General features: G+C 48.5%; 1 protein-coding gene across 8 annotated transcripts in view; it reads left to right on the forward strand.

Annotated features, from left to right (window-relative positions):
- Positions 1-11,852, forward strand: part of PCBP3 (poly(rC) binding protein 3) — a 59,773-nt gene extending 47,921 nt beyond the window's left edge. For all 8 annotated transcript variants that reach the window (XM_027857454.1, XM_027857455.1, XM_027857456.1 and 5 more), the window contains 3 exons: positions 3,386-3,438; positions 8,760-8,929; positions 11,816-11,852. In XM_027857454.1, the coding sequence (XP_027713255.1) occupies positions 3,386-3,438; positions 8,760-8,929; positions 11,816-11,852 (260 nt within the window). The remainder of the gene's footprint in view (positions 1-3,385; positions 3,439-8,759; positions 8,930-11,815) is intronic.
- The last annotated feature ends 840 nt before the right edge of the window (positions 11,853-12,692 follow it).

Below are 12,692 nucleotides of genomic sequence, written 5' to 3' on the forward strand. Positions count from 1 at the left end.
TGGATGGATAGATGTCTAGATAGATAGATGGATAGATGGATGACAGATAGATGATAGACAAATGGACAGACAGCTAGATGATTAGATAGATAGATAGGCAGATGATAGACAGATAGATGGAGAGATAGATGGGCAGACAGACAGGAAGATAAATTACAAAGTATATACAAATTAAATACAAGCTACCCTGGAGTTGCTGTGTCTAGAATATGCCTCATGGGTAAGCCAAGTCCCTTTCCATCCATGAGCATCAGTTTCTTCATCCATAAAATGTGAGGACTCTATAAAAGTCATTCCAATTATGAGTCTAAGACCTAACACACACACACTTTAAAATTATATTTTCTTCAGTTTTCCAAAGACCCTTGATTACATCCCTGCGGGAAGCCCTTCTCTCACCCCTAGAGCCACAAAAGACAGAGTGCTTGAGATGATAAAGGGCCACACCTCCCCACTGTGGGCACAGCTCAGCTGGTCCCTGGATGTCAGTGGTGCGGGCTGTACACCTGAGGCCTGTCCAACTTCCTGGCCCTGCTGGACCTCCTGCTTTGCTGACCAGAGCTCGAGTCAAGGGCATGAACAATGATCCTCCTGTTCTTCTCTGAGGCAGCTGGGGGCAGGAGAAAGGGCATTGGGGTCAGAGTTCCTGGGTTCTACCCCTTACTGCCTAGGTGACCTTGGTCAAGTCACCTCCTTCCCTGGGCCTCAGTCTGTCAGATGAGAGGGCTTGGACGGGATGACCTTTAAGGTACCTTCCAGTTTGGGATTGACAGCCATTGGGTCCTTTCCAGAGAGCTTCCCTGGTGGGTGACCCTCAGTCAACCCTGGCAGGAGTCAGGCTGCTCATGGTCATGTCAGTTGTGTGCAGGGCATCTTTATGGCCACCTCTGACTCTGCTGGCCTCCTGCTTCCATAATGTCCAGTTCAATAATCCATTGAGCACTTATTAGGTACCTACTCTACTAGGCTCTGAGCCTGTAAAGACAAAAGCAAAATGACCCCTTCCCTCAAGACGCTTACGCATAATCAGGAGGAAATAGCATGTGCATTGACATCAGATGCAGAGCAATTTGGGAAGAGGACACAGCAGCTGGGGAGATCAGAATAGTCTTCCAATAGGCGGTGGCACTCGGACTGAGCCTGGAAGGGCTTGTCTTGGAATTTTCTTTGGACTCTTGTGTTGACAGTTTGATGTTGTCCTGTCAGAAATCCCATGGGACACAAACTCCCAAGAGGGATTTGCCAATTAAGCAAATGATGCTATGGCTGCAGGAGTAGACAGGTGAGGTCAGTTTTGGTGTTGAATTCTGTGGGCTGTGGTCACAGTATCAATGGCTTCTGAACAGATGGAATTCCGACATTTGCCTTCCCTCCATTTTCATCTCCTCTCCCCCTCCTGGCCCATCTCCTCAGCTCAAGACCTGCTGAGATGTGACTCATTGGTTGATGGATTCAATGCATGGTCAATAGCCCATCTATTTTGGTGGTCAGCCCTTCCAACCCCAAGAAAAGGAAAGATGGCTTAACTTTGTCATTTCTAGAAGTATTTATGCACTCCTGGGCAAGATTCCACAGGAAACTGGCAAGAGCTCCCTTCTATTGGAAACCCCAATGGGGCATTAGGGAGAGGGGGTGAAGCCCTCCTAGGAGGAAGTGATGAGCATGGACACTCTTGGTTCCTCTGTCTGAACTTAGGAGCCAGAGGAACATCTGGCAATTGGCATCTGGCATTTTCAAGTCTGGTAAAGCCTATCCAACTGAGTAGAATTGTGTTGGTGAGACAACCTTGACCCCCCTCCTCCTGCTGTTTTTACCATGGACCCCAACCTTCTCCCCCTATAGATGCTGGGGTTCAGCCAAACATCTACTGTTACTGCTGGTGGGAATCCCATGGCCCCACATCACGGCCAACCAGACAGTTCCTCTCCACTGAGACACTGGCAGGAGTTTGCCTGACCCGTTTCAGCTGTAGGTGCAAAACAAAAGCTTGACTCTGTGGGAAAAGCCTTCTCAGAGAAGCTGTTTGATAAGCCCTGTCAAGAACTGTCACAGTTTGGGGTGTTAGGACCCATTCCAGCCAGTCTTCACCCTTGACTTTGAAAGAAGTTCCCACATGTTTACTGACTGAGCCATTAAGACAGGCTGAGAAGGCATCAGCTGGGTTTTCAAAGAGAAGGAGAGATGGCATGGCTCCAGAATTCCCCCAGCTAGTTAGTGTGCCTTCTGCCCCTTGGTCATGACTACTGTGTGCTGACCCAAGGCCAATTGACCTTCTAGGCTTTCAGGATAAAACTGAATGAAATCCTTCCTTCCTTCCCTCCTTCCCTCCTTCCCCCCTTCCTTTTGTTCTTTCCTTCCTTGCTTGATTCCTTACTTCCTTCCTTACTGCAATCTTTCCTTTTGTCCTTCCTTCCCTCCTTCCATCCTTCCTTTTTCCTTTCCTTCCTTCTTTCTTTCCTTCCTTGTTTCTTCCCTTCCTTCCTTGCTTCTTTATTTTCTTGTTTCTTTCCTTTCTTCCCTCCTTTCTTCTTTGCTTCCTTCTTCCCTTCCTTTGTTCCTTGCTTCCTTCTTTCCTTCCTTTCATTCCTTGTTTCTTTCCTTTCTTCCTTCCTCCCTTCCTTCCTTCCCTGCTTTCTTCATATATTTCAGAGTCGGTATTGGGGCAAGCTTGTATGCCAGTAGCATCTGTATCTCACAAAAGCAAGTCATCTACCTTGGCTAGTAGAGAGAGCCTTACCAATGACACATGTGTGTTCTGGAGGCTGTGGCTTCCCTTTGGAGCTGATTGCTTCCCTTCATGCCTGGTCTATTCTGGTGGTCAGTGTGGCCTTTGCTGATGTACCTCCTGGCCATAGCCATGCACTGTTGGATACTGTGGGGACATACTCTCAGTGCAAGAGGGTGAAATACCCTCCACTGACACAGAGGAGGGAGGGTCTCCACATGCCTAATAATATGACTTCTTCTGCATAGATGCTGCCTAGTTCCATGACTCCCAAATGGGTTTTGGAAGTTTTCTCAGCAGCTCACACTAGTCTGGTATTGTCTGATGGAGACTAAAGGAAGGCAGGAGACAACAGCATCACAGTAAAGGAGATGGTCCCTGCCTGGTTTTGGTGACTCCTTTAAATTTAAAAAATAATAACTTTTTAGGGAGAAGTGGAGGACAGAAGAGTCCCTGAATCCCCAGCTTGGGCCTGGACACTGAGCATCCTTGGCTCAGGCTCTCTCTCCATGGAATCTCCCCCTCCTTGGGCACCTTCCCTCCCTCCCCTGTAGACAAGCAGCTCCACGTGTGATCAGTGTGTGCCTCTGTTCCTTCCCAATGTCATCCAAGGTATGGTTTTCCTTCATACTGTAACCATGTTCCCTTACCTGTGACCAGGTCTGGATGCCAGTCCCCCGGCCAGTACTCATGAACTCACCATTCCCAATGATGTGAGTATCGCCTCTCTGACTCTTCTGTGTGCCCGTGTGTGAGGGAGGGTCATGTGTGATTGGGCGCTCCATTGGGCACTTGATATGAGGCAGAGAGGCCAGCCCTGGCTGACTGGATGGCTGGCAGGCTGCCTAACTCAATGTCACCTTGTAGCTAAGCACTGGTCTGCCATGAAACAAGCACGTGGATCAAGGGGGTTAAACCCACTGGCTTGTGGCCATGTCCACTGGTTTAGCTAGACTTTTTTTTGCTTTGAGATCTTGACCATCTTTTCTTCTTCCTTTATCTGCATTTAAAGTGAATTTAGTGCTCATGAAAGAGGCTGGATTGAAGTCCTCAGCACTGAGGGAGACCAAATCTGTCAAAGAACTGAGGGTTCCAAAAGTCCTTCAGCCCTCCTCGCTGCAAGTTTGCAGGGAGGTGCACAGATCTTTAGGGTGGGAAAGGTCCAACACACACACAGCAGACCAAGGATTGCCCTTCCCCCATCTCTGGTGGCCACTCATCTGGCCTTTGCATGAATGCCTTGAGGGGAGCAAGCCCACCAGCTCCCACCCTTTCTGCTTTGGGCCAGCTATCATTGTTAGGAAGGTTTTCCTGAAATCAAACTATGTCTACATCTTCATGACCACCATCCCACCATTTACTCTTGGTTTTCAATCCATAATGCCACTTCCACAGGATAGGCCTTTAGCTATGGGAAGAGAGTGTCTGGGTCTCACTCAACTCTTCTCTCTAGGCTAAACATACCTCCAACTGCCCTTCATCTGACATGAGATCCACCATCTTCATGGTTGCCTTCCTCTGAAAGGGACTGGCATGGACCAAGTCCTTTCCCACTAAATGTTTAGAATCTTCACTTACGAGTTCTAATACGCTGAGACTTCTTCTTGGCCATGAGTCTGAGTAATTGTGAGAGGGATCAATACTAGACTTTTTCTCAATGTCCCATCTCTTCTACTTGTGGGTAATGGATGATTTACAAGCAAACGTTTTTGTAAGTCCTGATGTCACTGGAAATCCCCCAACAGTCAGAAAATCTACCCCATCAATCTGAAGGTTTTCCTTTCACTGTAGTAAAAACTCAGAATGGGAGATAAACAGAGGCAGGGGCAAAGAGAATAGGACAGAGACAGATTGACAAAGAGAAGAGAAATACATAGGATGGTCCAACGACAGCAAGGCATAGGACTCTGCCTTTGTGGACATCTGGTAAGGAAGGCCAGGGGCGTGGAAGGGGAGGGGAGGCAGTGGTGATCAAAAGTCATGAATTGGCACATCTCCCCTAAAGTGGCTTGACCTTTGAAAGATCATGAAAGCATCCTCAGCTTTTGGCTTCTTTCAGTTGAAGAATTCTGCCTTGATTGTCATTGACACCATCACTCTGATGACCAATTAAAGTTTGACTTTGTCGATGTCCGTAGTGGTGCGCAGGATCACCCTTCTCTCCATCTCTAGAGCACCCACAATCTCCCCCACCCTGCCCTGCCCGGGTGTGCTAGGCAGGACTTTGGGGCTGGGAAGAGGGAGCTGAGGCCTCCTTTTCCCATTAGGAGATGTTAGAATGCGGGGCTGCCTTTAATGGCTCTTTGAATCTTGGCATAAACTATCTGGCATGTACCTATGGATTCCCAAAAGTTGAGAGTTCAGTGAAGAGGGGCTGTGTCTACTCCAAGGATGAGTACTGTGGTCGATGCCATCACAAGTGGGCACGGGCAGCTACCACACTGTGCAGGCTGCTTCCCCAGATGCCACATGTAATGAGGAGATGACTGAAGAGGTGCAGGGGTTGGGGGTCCCAAAGGAAGGAGCCAAGGGAGCACATGGGGTAAGTAATTGACCTTTTCCTTCTCACCAATTACAAGCCTTTCTAAACAGCCATGCATCTTTGGAGAGCAGCCATCCTCTCAGAGGTCCAGTCCTCGGAATTGGAAAGAGGCTGAAATGAATTGTTCAACAAAAGCAAAAGAAACTCAACTGCCCTTTTGGACCAAAAAGAGATTGTCTAAATAAATTAGGAATGATGGAGACAATAGGCAAGGCTATAGAGCCGCTGTGGCTGAGTGGAAATCCCTCACTTGGTGTCAGAAGACCTGGTGTCACTCCCTGGGTCTGATACATAACACATACAGGTTGTGGGGGTCTGGGCAAGTCCCAGAACCTCAAAGTGCCCCAGGCCACTGTCTACAGCCAGGCCGACTCTACATTCCCTGGGAGAAGAGATTCCATCTCCAGGACTGACGGTGCTAACCTCTGATCTTGTTTTGTGCTTTGTTGCGATGGTTGTTGGTCTTTCCTTCCCCTCCTCTCCCCTCCCTAACCCCTCCCTTCCTCCTCTCCCCTCCTCTCCTCTCCTCTCCTGTCCCCTCTCCTCTCCTGTCCCCTCTCCCCTCTTCTCTGTCCTCCTCTCTTCTCTCCTCCCTTCCTCTTCTCTCCCCTCCTCTTCTCTCCTTTCCTTTCCCTCCCCCCTCCTCTCTTCTCCCCTTACTCTCCTCTCCCTTTCTCTCCCTTCCCTTCTCCTCCCCTCCTCCCCTCCCTTCCTCCTCTCCCCTCCTCTTCTCTCCTCTCCTCTCCCCTCTTCTCTGCCCTCCTCTCTTCTCCCCTCCCTTCCTCTTCTCTCCTTTTCTCTCCCCCTCCTCTCCTCTTCTCTCTTCCCCTCCTCTTCTCTCCTCCCTTCCCTTCCTCCTCTCCCCTCTTCTCTCCTCTCCTCTTCTCTGCCCTCCTCTCTTCTCTCCTTTCCTTTCCCTCTCCCCTCCTCTCTTCTCCCCCTCCTCTCCTCTCCCTTTCTCTCCCTTCCCTTCTCCTCCCCTCCTCCCTTCCCTTCCTCCTCTCCCCTTCCTCTCCCTCCTCTCCCCTCCTTCCCCTCCTCCTCTCTACCCTCCTCTCCTTTCTTTTTCTACGAGCCTTCTGATTTCATTGGCCCAGGGAATGTCTGGATGAGGAAGCTCCTAATGTGCAGACCATTACCTTCTTTTCCCCTTCTAGTCACAGAGTTACTTGGCTCACTGAGAGGTTAAGGCACTTTCTTGCCCAGGTTTGCACAACCTGAGTATCTGAAACAGGGTTTGAACTCAGGTCTTCTTGGCTTAAGGCCAGCTCCACCCACTGCACCACACTTCTCTTTGGACTGCACTGCATACGATGAAGCCTGCTTCCTAAGAGGCATAGTGGAAAGAGAGGCGGTACCTGCTGCCCACGTTTGGAAGAGTGTTTACTGAAGATGCAGGCGCTCAGGAGAAAGGAGGGAGCTAGATGGAAAAAGGATGGCGGGGAGCAGAAGGGCAAGGAGGTGAGGCTTGGAGAGGCGAGAGCCCCCGGAAATGGAGAAATACAGGGGAAAAACCATTCAGACTTAACGATCAGAAGGAGGAAATAAGGGGCAAAATGGAAAAGCTCCTTGGAAAAGAGCAAACCGAACTTTTAAAAGATGGTTTAAAAATTGCTTCAAAGGCGGCTTATTGGAGAAGAGCCACGAAGCCATGAAAGCGCAGCTTCTGCAGATGCTCCATCCCTGGTGATTGAGGGGATTAAGGCAAAGGCCCCTTGCAAAGGATCTGAGTGAGCAGGAAGATCTTTAAGCGCCCAAGGAAAGATCTTTGGAGCCAGCCAAGGCTGGACACGGCCGCGGGAGGAAAAGCCTCCCGCACTCGCGGCGCCTGGTGCCTGGGCAGAGTGGCGCCTCATTTTCATTGCTAGGGCTTCGACCTCCCGGGTGCTAGGGCTTACCCAGGCTCGTGTGTGCCCAGCCCGCCAGCATTCTGTGGCTCCCAGAGGGGCCCTGGCCTGGGCACCTGATGGCAGCAGGTGTGTGCAGAGCGCTGGTCTTGAAGAGACTCACGTCCCCGTTGGGGCTCTGGCAGAGACACCAGAAAGGCTTCAGAGATGAGCAGAGTACAAAGCTCTGGGGGGAGTCCACAGCCAGTGGCTGTGGGAGCCCCGGGGCTCATCTCTGCTGCAAGGTCCGGCATTATCTCCACAATCTCTCCTCTGGCAGCTCAGAGGTTCATTCTCTCCTCAAGGTCACCGATCAGGCTTGATGGTACCCCCGGGGCTCTCGCTAGAATTTCTAAATGTCCTCACACTTTGTCATTAGGCTGGTACTCTTCAGACTTCCCAAAGACCGATCTATGTCCTTGTCCCCATCATAGCTATGCGAAAATGGAGTCAGAGGCAAAGCTGAAAACAAGACTGGAGCATTCCTCCCTTTCATGAGTTTCTCTTGTCTTTGGTGATAAGCTAAGTTCCTCTTCTCTTCTTCCTACACTGTTAGTCCTGCTGGATAGAAAACAGGAAATTCCTCTTCCAGCAGCTCCTAGAGACCCCCTGGTTCTTCTTGAAGTCTCTGCGGAGTGTGCATTTCTTCTTCACTCCTGTCAGCCATGGTCTTTACAAGGCCACTTTGGAGATGCTAAGGGGAGACAGCTTCAGAAGTTGACAACGTTCTTTTCCCTGAGGATCAACTCTGTGGGCAGGCAGGGTCAGAGCTCAAGAGGAGGCAAAGATGGTGGGCTTGATGGTAGACTTGCTATAGAGAGAGGGCTTTCATCTCCATGCCCTCAGCCCAGTGTCCTTACCTGGCCACTCTTGGACCTCTGGCTTCTAATTCTTTCTTCTCACCATGTTCTTGCCTTTCTTACTTCTCCTGAGCTTGGCTTCTGGGAAAAGCAACTCTTCCCTTGACCTCCTTCCAGATTATCAGTTTGACTGGAGGTTGGAGGCTGGTGATTGATGCCTGGCAAATGTGCAGAATCATTTGAGAACCTGAGGCTTTATCTGCTCTTTTGTTAGAAATAAGAGAAAGCTAGGAGAAAAATACAGAGCTACCACTGGTCAGGAGTCCACAAACCAAGGGCAAGGGTTTTCGGTGTCACCCTAAGTTAACTTTCCTCAGAAGCAAGGCATCGGCCCACTACTCTTCCAGCTCTGGAGCCCCAGGGTCAGTTGTGACCTGGTTCCCACATGAAAGTGAGGTTTAAATGACTTGGGCTCAATGCCACCCTAAGAATTCTGATCACGGCACAAGGCTTCACCCTTCTGCAAGAGTTCTCCAGCTTGGTGGGTCCTAACCATGGGGGATCCCACTGAGGAGAAAGAGATAGAGGGTATACCTGCTGGACCATGGGGTGAGCATCCTCAGTTTCAATGGGATCCCAGGCAGGGTTTTTTCCTTTCAGGAGCACTAAATTCTCCCACTGGTTCAAAGACCAAAGTCAATTTGCCAGCAGATGCAGCAACCTGTGACCATGTGTTCCTGCTTACTGGCAAGGAGAGGACTCCCTCAGACTCTTCTCTAAGAAATTCCCTCCGTCCTTTTTTCTAGCTAATAGGCTGCATAATCGGACGCCAAGGGACCAAAATCAATGAAATTCGGCAGATGTCTGGAGCACAGATCAAAATCGCCAATGCCACAGAAGGGTCATCGGAGCGCCAAATTACCATCACAGGAACCCCAGCTAACATCAGCCTTGCCCAGTACCTCATCAATGCCAGGTGAGCAGTGGTAACTGGAGCCTTGAGTATCGCCCCCTTGCCACCCCAGTCCTCTGGGCTGGCTCCTGCTAAAGGAAGGACAACCAAGGAATAAGATATGATAGCACCAAGCATCACATGGCTAAAAGATCCAGATTCAGGAAAGGCCCCCGTACTTTAGGCAGGAAGAGAAAGCATCTTAAGACTTGAAACTTGACCATGTTCAAAGTAGGTAGAATGTTGGATCAGTCCTCTTGTCAATCAGTAGCTTCTCTACCATCATGAATAGCTACGAATGGATAGGCCATGATTTAGAGATACCTGGTGCCATTTTTTAAATGGTAGTCATGACATCTAGTTTGCTTTCCTTTCCAGTCTTGAAATATTCCTTTCATTGAAACTTGATGTGGAAAGTTGTCTAGGCTAGGGGGAAGTCCCATTGTTGGGCTGGCCTGTAATATGCATTATTCCAATCAGCTTCCTGGAAACTTAACACTCGCTGAATCGCTGGAAGCCAATCTGGTGGGCAGCTTCTCATTGCCCCTTCTGATGTCCCTCCATTCTCCCACATTGCCTTCTCACTTCGAGACCTTGTTCTTCCTCTTCACCTAAGCAGCCTCCTGCAGCCAATCCAGCTCTCCCAAGTCTTTCCAGCTCACTGGCTAACCGTTTGAGCCACAAGTAGCTAGAGGGCAGGAAAGATTTTGTCAGAGGAAGTGATTCAGCCCTCTCCCCCCCCACCTGTAAATTGGCTGGCTTTAGTCCCGTTTCTACAAAAACCAATCCTTTGCTTAAGCAGAACACTCCCAACATATTGATTTCCCTCCGTATCTTAGGTGAGATTTTACATTATCACACACACACACACACATACACACACCCTGGACATATTTCAAGATTAAGGCTGACATCTTCATCCCAATGAATGTATCACAGGCTGTTATTACCTAGGAGGAATATTCCAATGTGCGTGACATAGCTCACTTACTTGGCAATTACTTCCCCAACTCGTAGCTTCCATTTCTTTGAGTCATTCCACTAAACACATTTTTCCAGGAAAAGTCTTTGTTCCTGTAAGTGCAGTGTTTTGATTTTCTATTTAAAAAAATACTGAAAAATAGTTCACTAGAAAAGTTGAGTTAGAGGCTGCTCACCCAGGATGGATGTCTGCCATGGAAAGCGTGTCTATCTCCTCTTTCTCTGACACAATAGTGGCATGGCCTTCTACTGAGAAATCTGTAAGATGCAAACAGTCCTGAGTGAGGTGCTCAGGTGCTCATGGCAGCAGGGCGGTACAAAGCAGACCAATAACAGAAAGCAAGAGACTTATTCGCCCCATACTCCATTCTCCAACACCATCGTTTTCTGAATGGCTCAAAGGATTTTTAAAATTATATCTTCACAAGGCTCTAAATGAGTCCCACACACTTGATATGGCTGAGGAATGGGTTATTCTAGGCAACTGGACATGGCCCTCCCTGTATTGCTTCTGTTGAGGGAACTGGAATCCAAACAGATGCACAGCGCCACTGATTAAAGTAAAAATGGACTTTTTTTGATAACTCAGCAGTCATTTGGATTCTTGAAGAACACAATTACTTTGTAGGCAAAAATTCTGCAGGTTGGAGCTGCCTGTCGCATTATCCTTGCTTTAAGGCTGTTGAGCTAGAGAGTTAATAGAATCTTTCAGGATTGACTCGTGGCAAGTCAATGAGTGAATCATGAGCAAGACCCTTTGGAGGAATAGGTGTAACCACATCTCTCCATATAACCCTAGAAAGAGGACAAGAGAGCCAGAAATGGAGGCTGGTGGTTGGATTGGTTTAGCCTCAGTAAATAATCCTACTTCACCTTCTGCCACCAGAAATCAAGTTTCTTAAACTTTCATTATTTTAGGGTTGAAATGAATGTAAGCAACCATGTAACCCCACCCATGCTTTTTACAGAGGCTCTGAGTTTTTAAAAAAGGATTTTATTCCAGGTCCTAAAGTGGCAGAGCCAAGATTAAGCCTAGATTCCCTGATTCCTGAGACTATGTGGCTATCGCCCTAGACTTCACCCCTTCTGTTACAGGACTGTTGTGTGATATTATAGACAGGAAGAATGAGAGCTTAGTGGACGGCACTGAGAAATATAGGTTATGAAACTCTCATCAAAAGAGAATCTGCTTCCATTTTTCTTCATTTACCCATACCCCATTAACACATCTTTGTACGATAGCCAGCCTTGGTCTTCCTCACAGGCCACAAGCGTCTTTGACCTTGAAGTATGGATCTCTTATCAGTGGCCCTGGGAAACTCAAAAGGAGTAGGTTTTGTTTTGGTCACTTCTAGAGAAACTCTTCTTCTGTCAATGTCTGGGAATCCTCTGTTCTGCCACTCCCTTCCCTCTGGGATTCCCTCTGGGACCTCTCAATGAGCACCCTTTCACCCCATCTGATAGCAGCCCTCTATCATGCTAACCTGAGATATCATCTAATGGGGGATTATGAGGTGGAGATAGTCCTGAGGCAGACAGAGTCCTTGGGAGCTGCTTTGTGGTCTCAGGAAGCAACACAGCCAGGTTACAGCCCATATGCCGCAGCGGTCTTTCTGGAGCTCCCTTGGAATTTGCTTCCTGTGAGTTCTCCCTGACGGTTCACTGAAGCCTGTTGTCGTCACTGTTCAGTTGTGGTAGATGCACCTCCTGCCCTTTGTTGTGTGTGCAAGACACATGGGAGGAGCCAGTCAGGGAGAGAGTAGAAGATCCACTGTTCCAATTTGGCCTCATCTTTGTCTTTGTTCCCGGTCTAATAGTTGGGAAATGAGTAGCCATGTTAGCAGGGCAAAGGATGGCCTCAGAAACTATGTGGGTTTCCATTTCTAATCTCTTTCCTCTCCCTTTTCTCTTTGCCTTTGTCTATTCTAGGCTGACGTCTGAGGTCACTGGAATGGGCGCACTCTAATTTCTACCCATCATCCTCCATTCTGCATCACCCGACCCTCTTCAGCCAGTGGCACTCCACCCAGCTTGTACAATCTGTATATTGACTGTCCTCCCTTACCCTCAACCTCTTTACTAACAGAAGTATATATTACCTATATCTCTCTATATATAATGCGCACACACACACACACACACACACATATGCACACTCGCATACATGCACACATGCAGACACACACATTTCTTGACTAGCTCCAGCCTCTGTCCCTGATGTCTCCTGAGCTCTTAATTGATGCTCCAGGTCTGTCCATGCTTTGGGTGCACGTGTGGTGTTGATTATTTTAAATACCTTCTGGGATGGTCCCAATTGTGCCGTTTCTAAAGAAAGCTCGTCCCTTCAGTGTTAGCCTAGCTTAGATGTTCTAATGTTTGATTTGACATCTGGATGCCATGTCCACTAGATTATAATCAAATTCATTCTCTAGAACTACGGTTGCTTTGCAATATGTCTTCACTTTCCAATATTCCATAATGACTTCCCGTCCCCCACCTCCCTGCCACTCCACTCCCCCACCTTTGCTTGTCTTGGCTAACCTCCTACCCTCCAACCTATGTCCTGAAGCCATGGCATGGCTTTTCCCTTGTTATTTTGGAAGTAGAATGTGTGGGGACCAATGGAGACCTCCAGACATCTCCACTGGAGCCCATTCAGGAAGGGTCTTTTCCCAATGTGGCAGGGTCCAGACAAGCCATTGTTGTATTAATGAGAGCAAGGGGGGAAAGTCAGGTTTATTTTTTAAAGGGGAAATCATTTGCTGGGGCTGGGGTGGGGGGAAATGAAATGATATTAGGATCCACA

This window comes from Vombatus ursinus, unplaced genomic scaffold (assembly GCF_900497805.2).
Source record: "Vombatus ursinus unplaced genomic scaffold, bare-nosed wombat genome assembly UNPS02012147.1, whole genome shotgun sequence".
Classification (NCBI taxonomy): Eukaryota; Metazoa; Chordata; class Mammalia; order Diprotodontia; family Vombatidae; genus Vombatus; species Vombatus ursinus.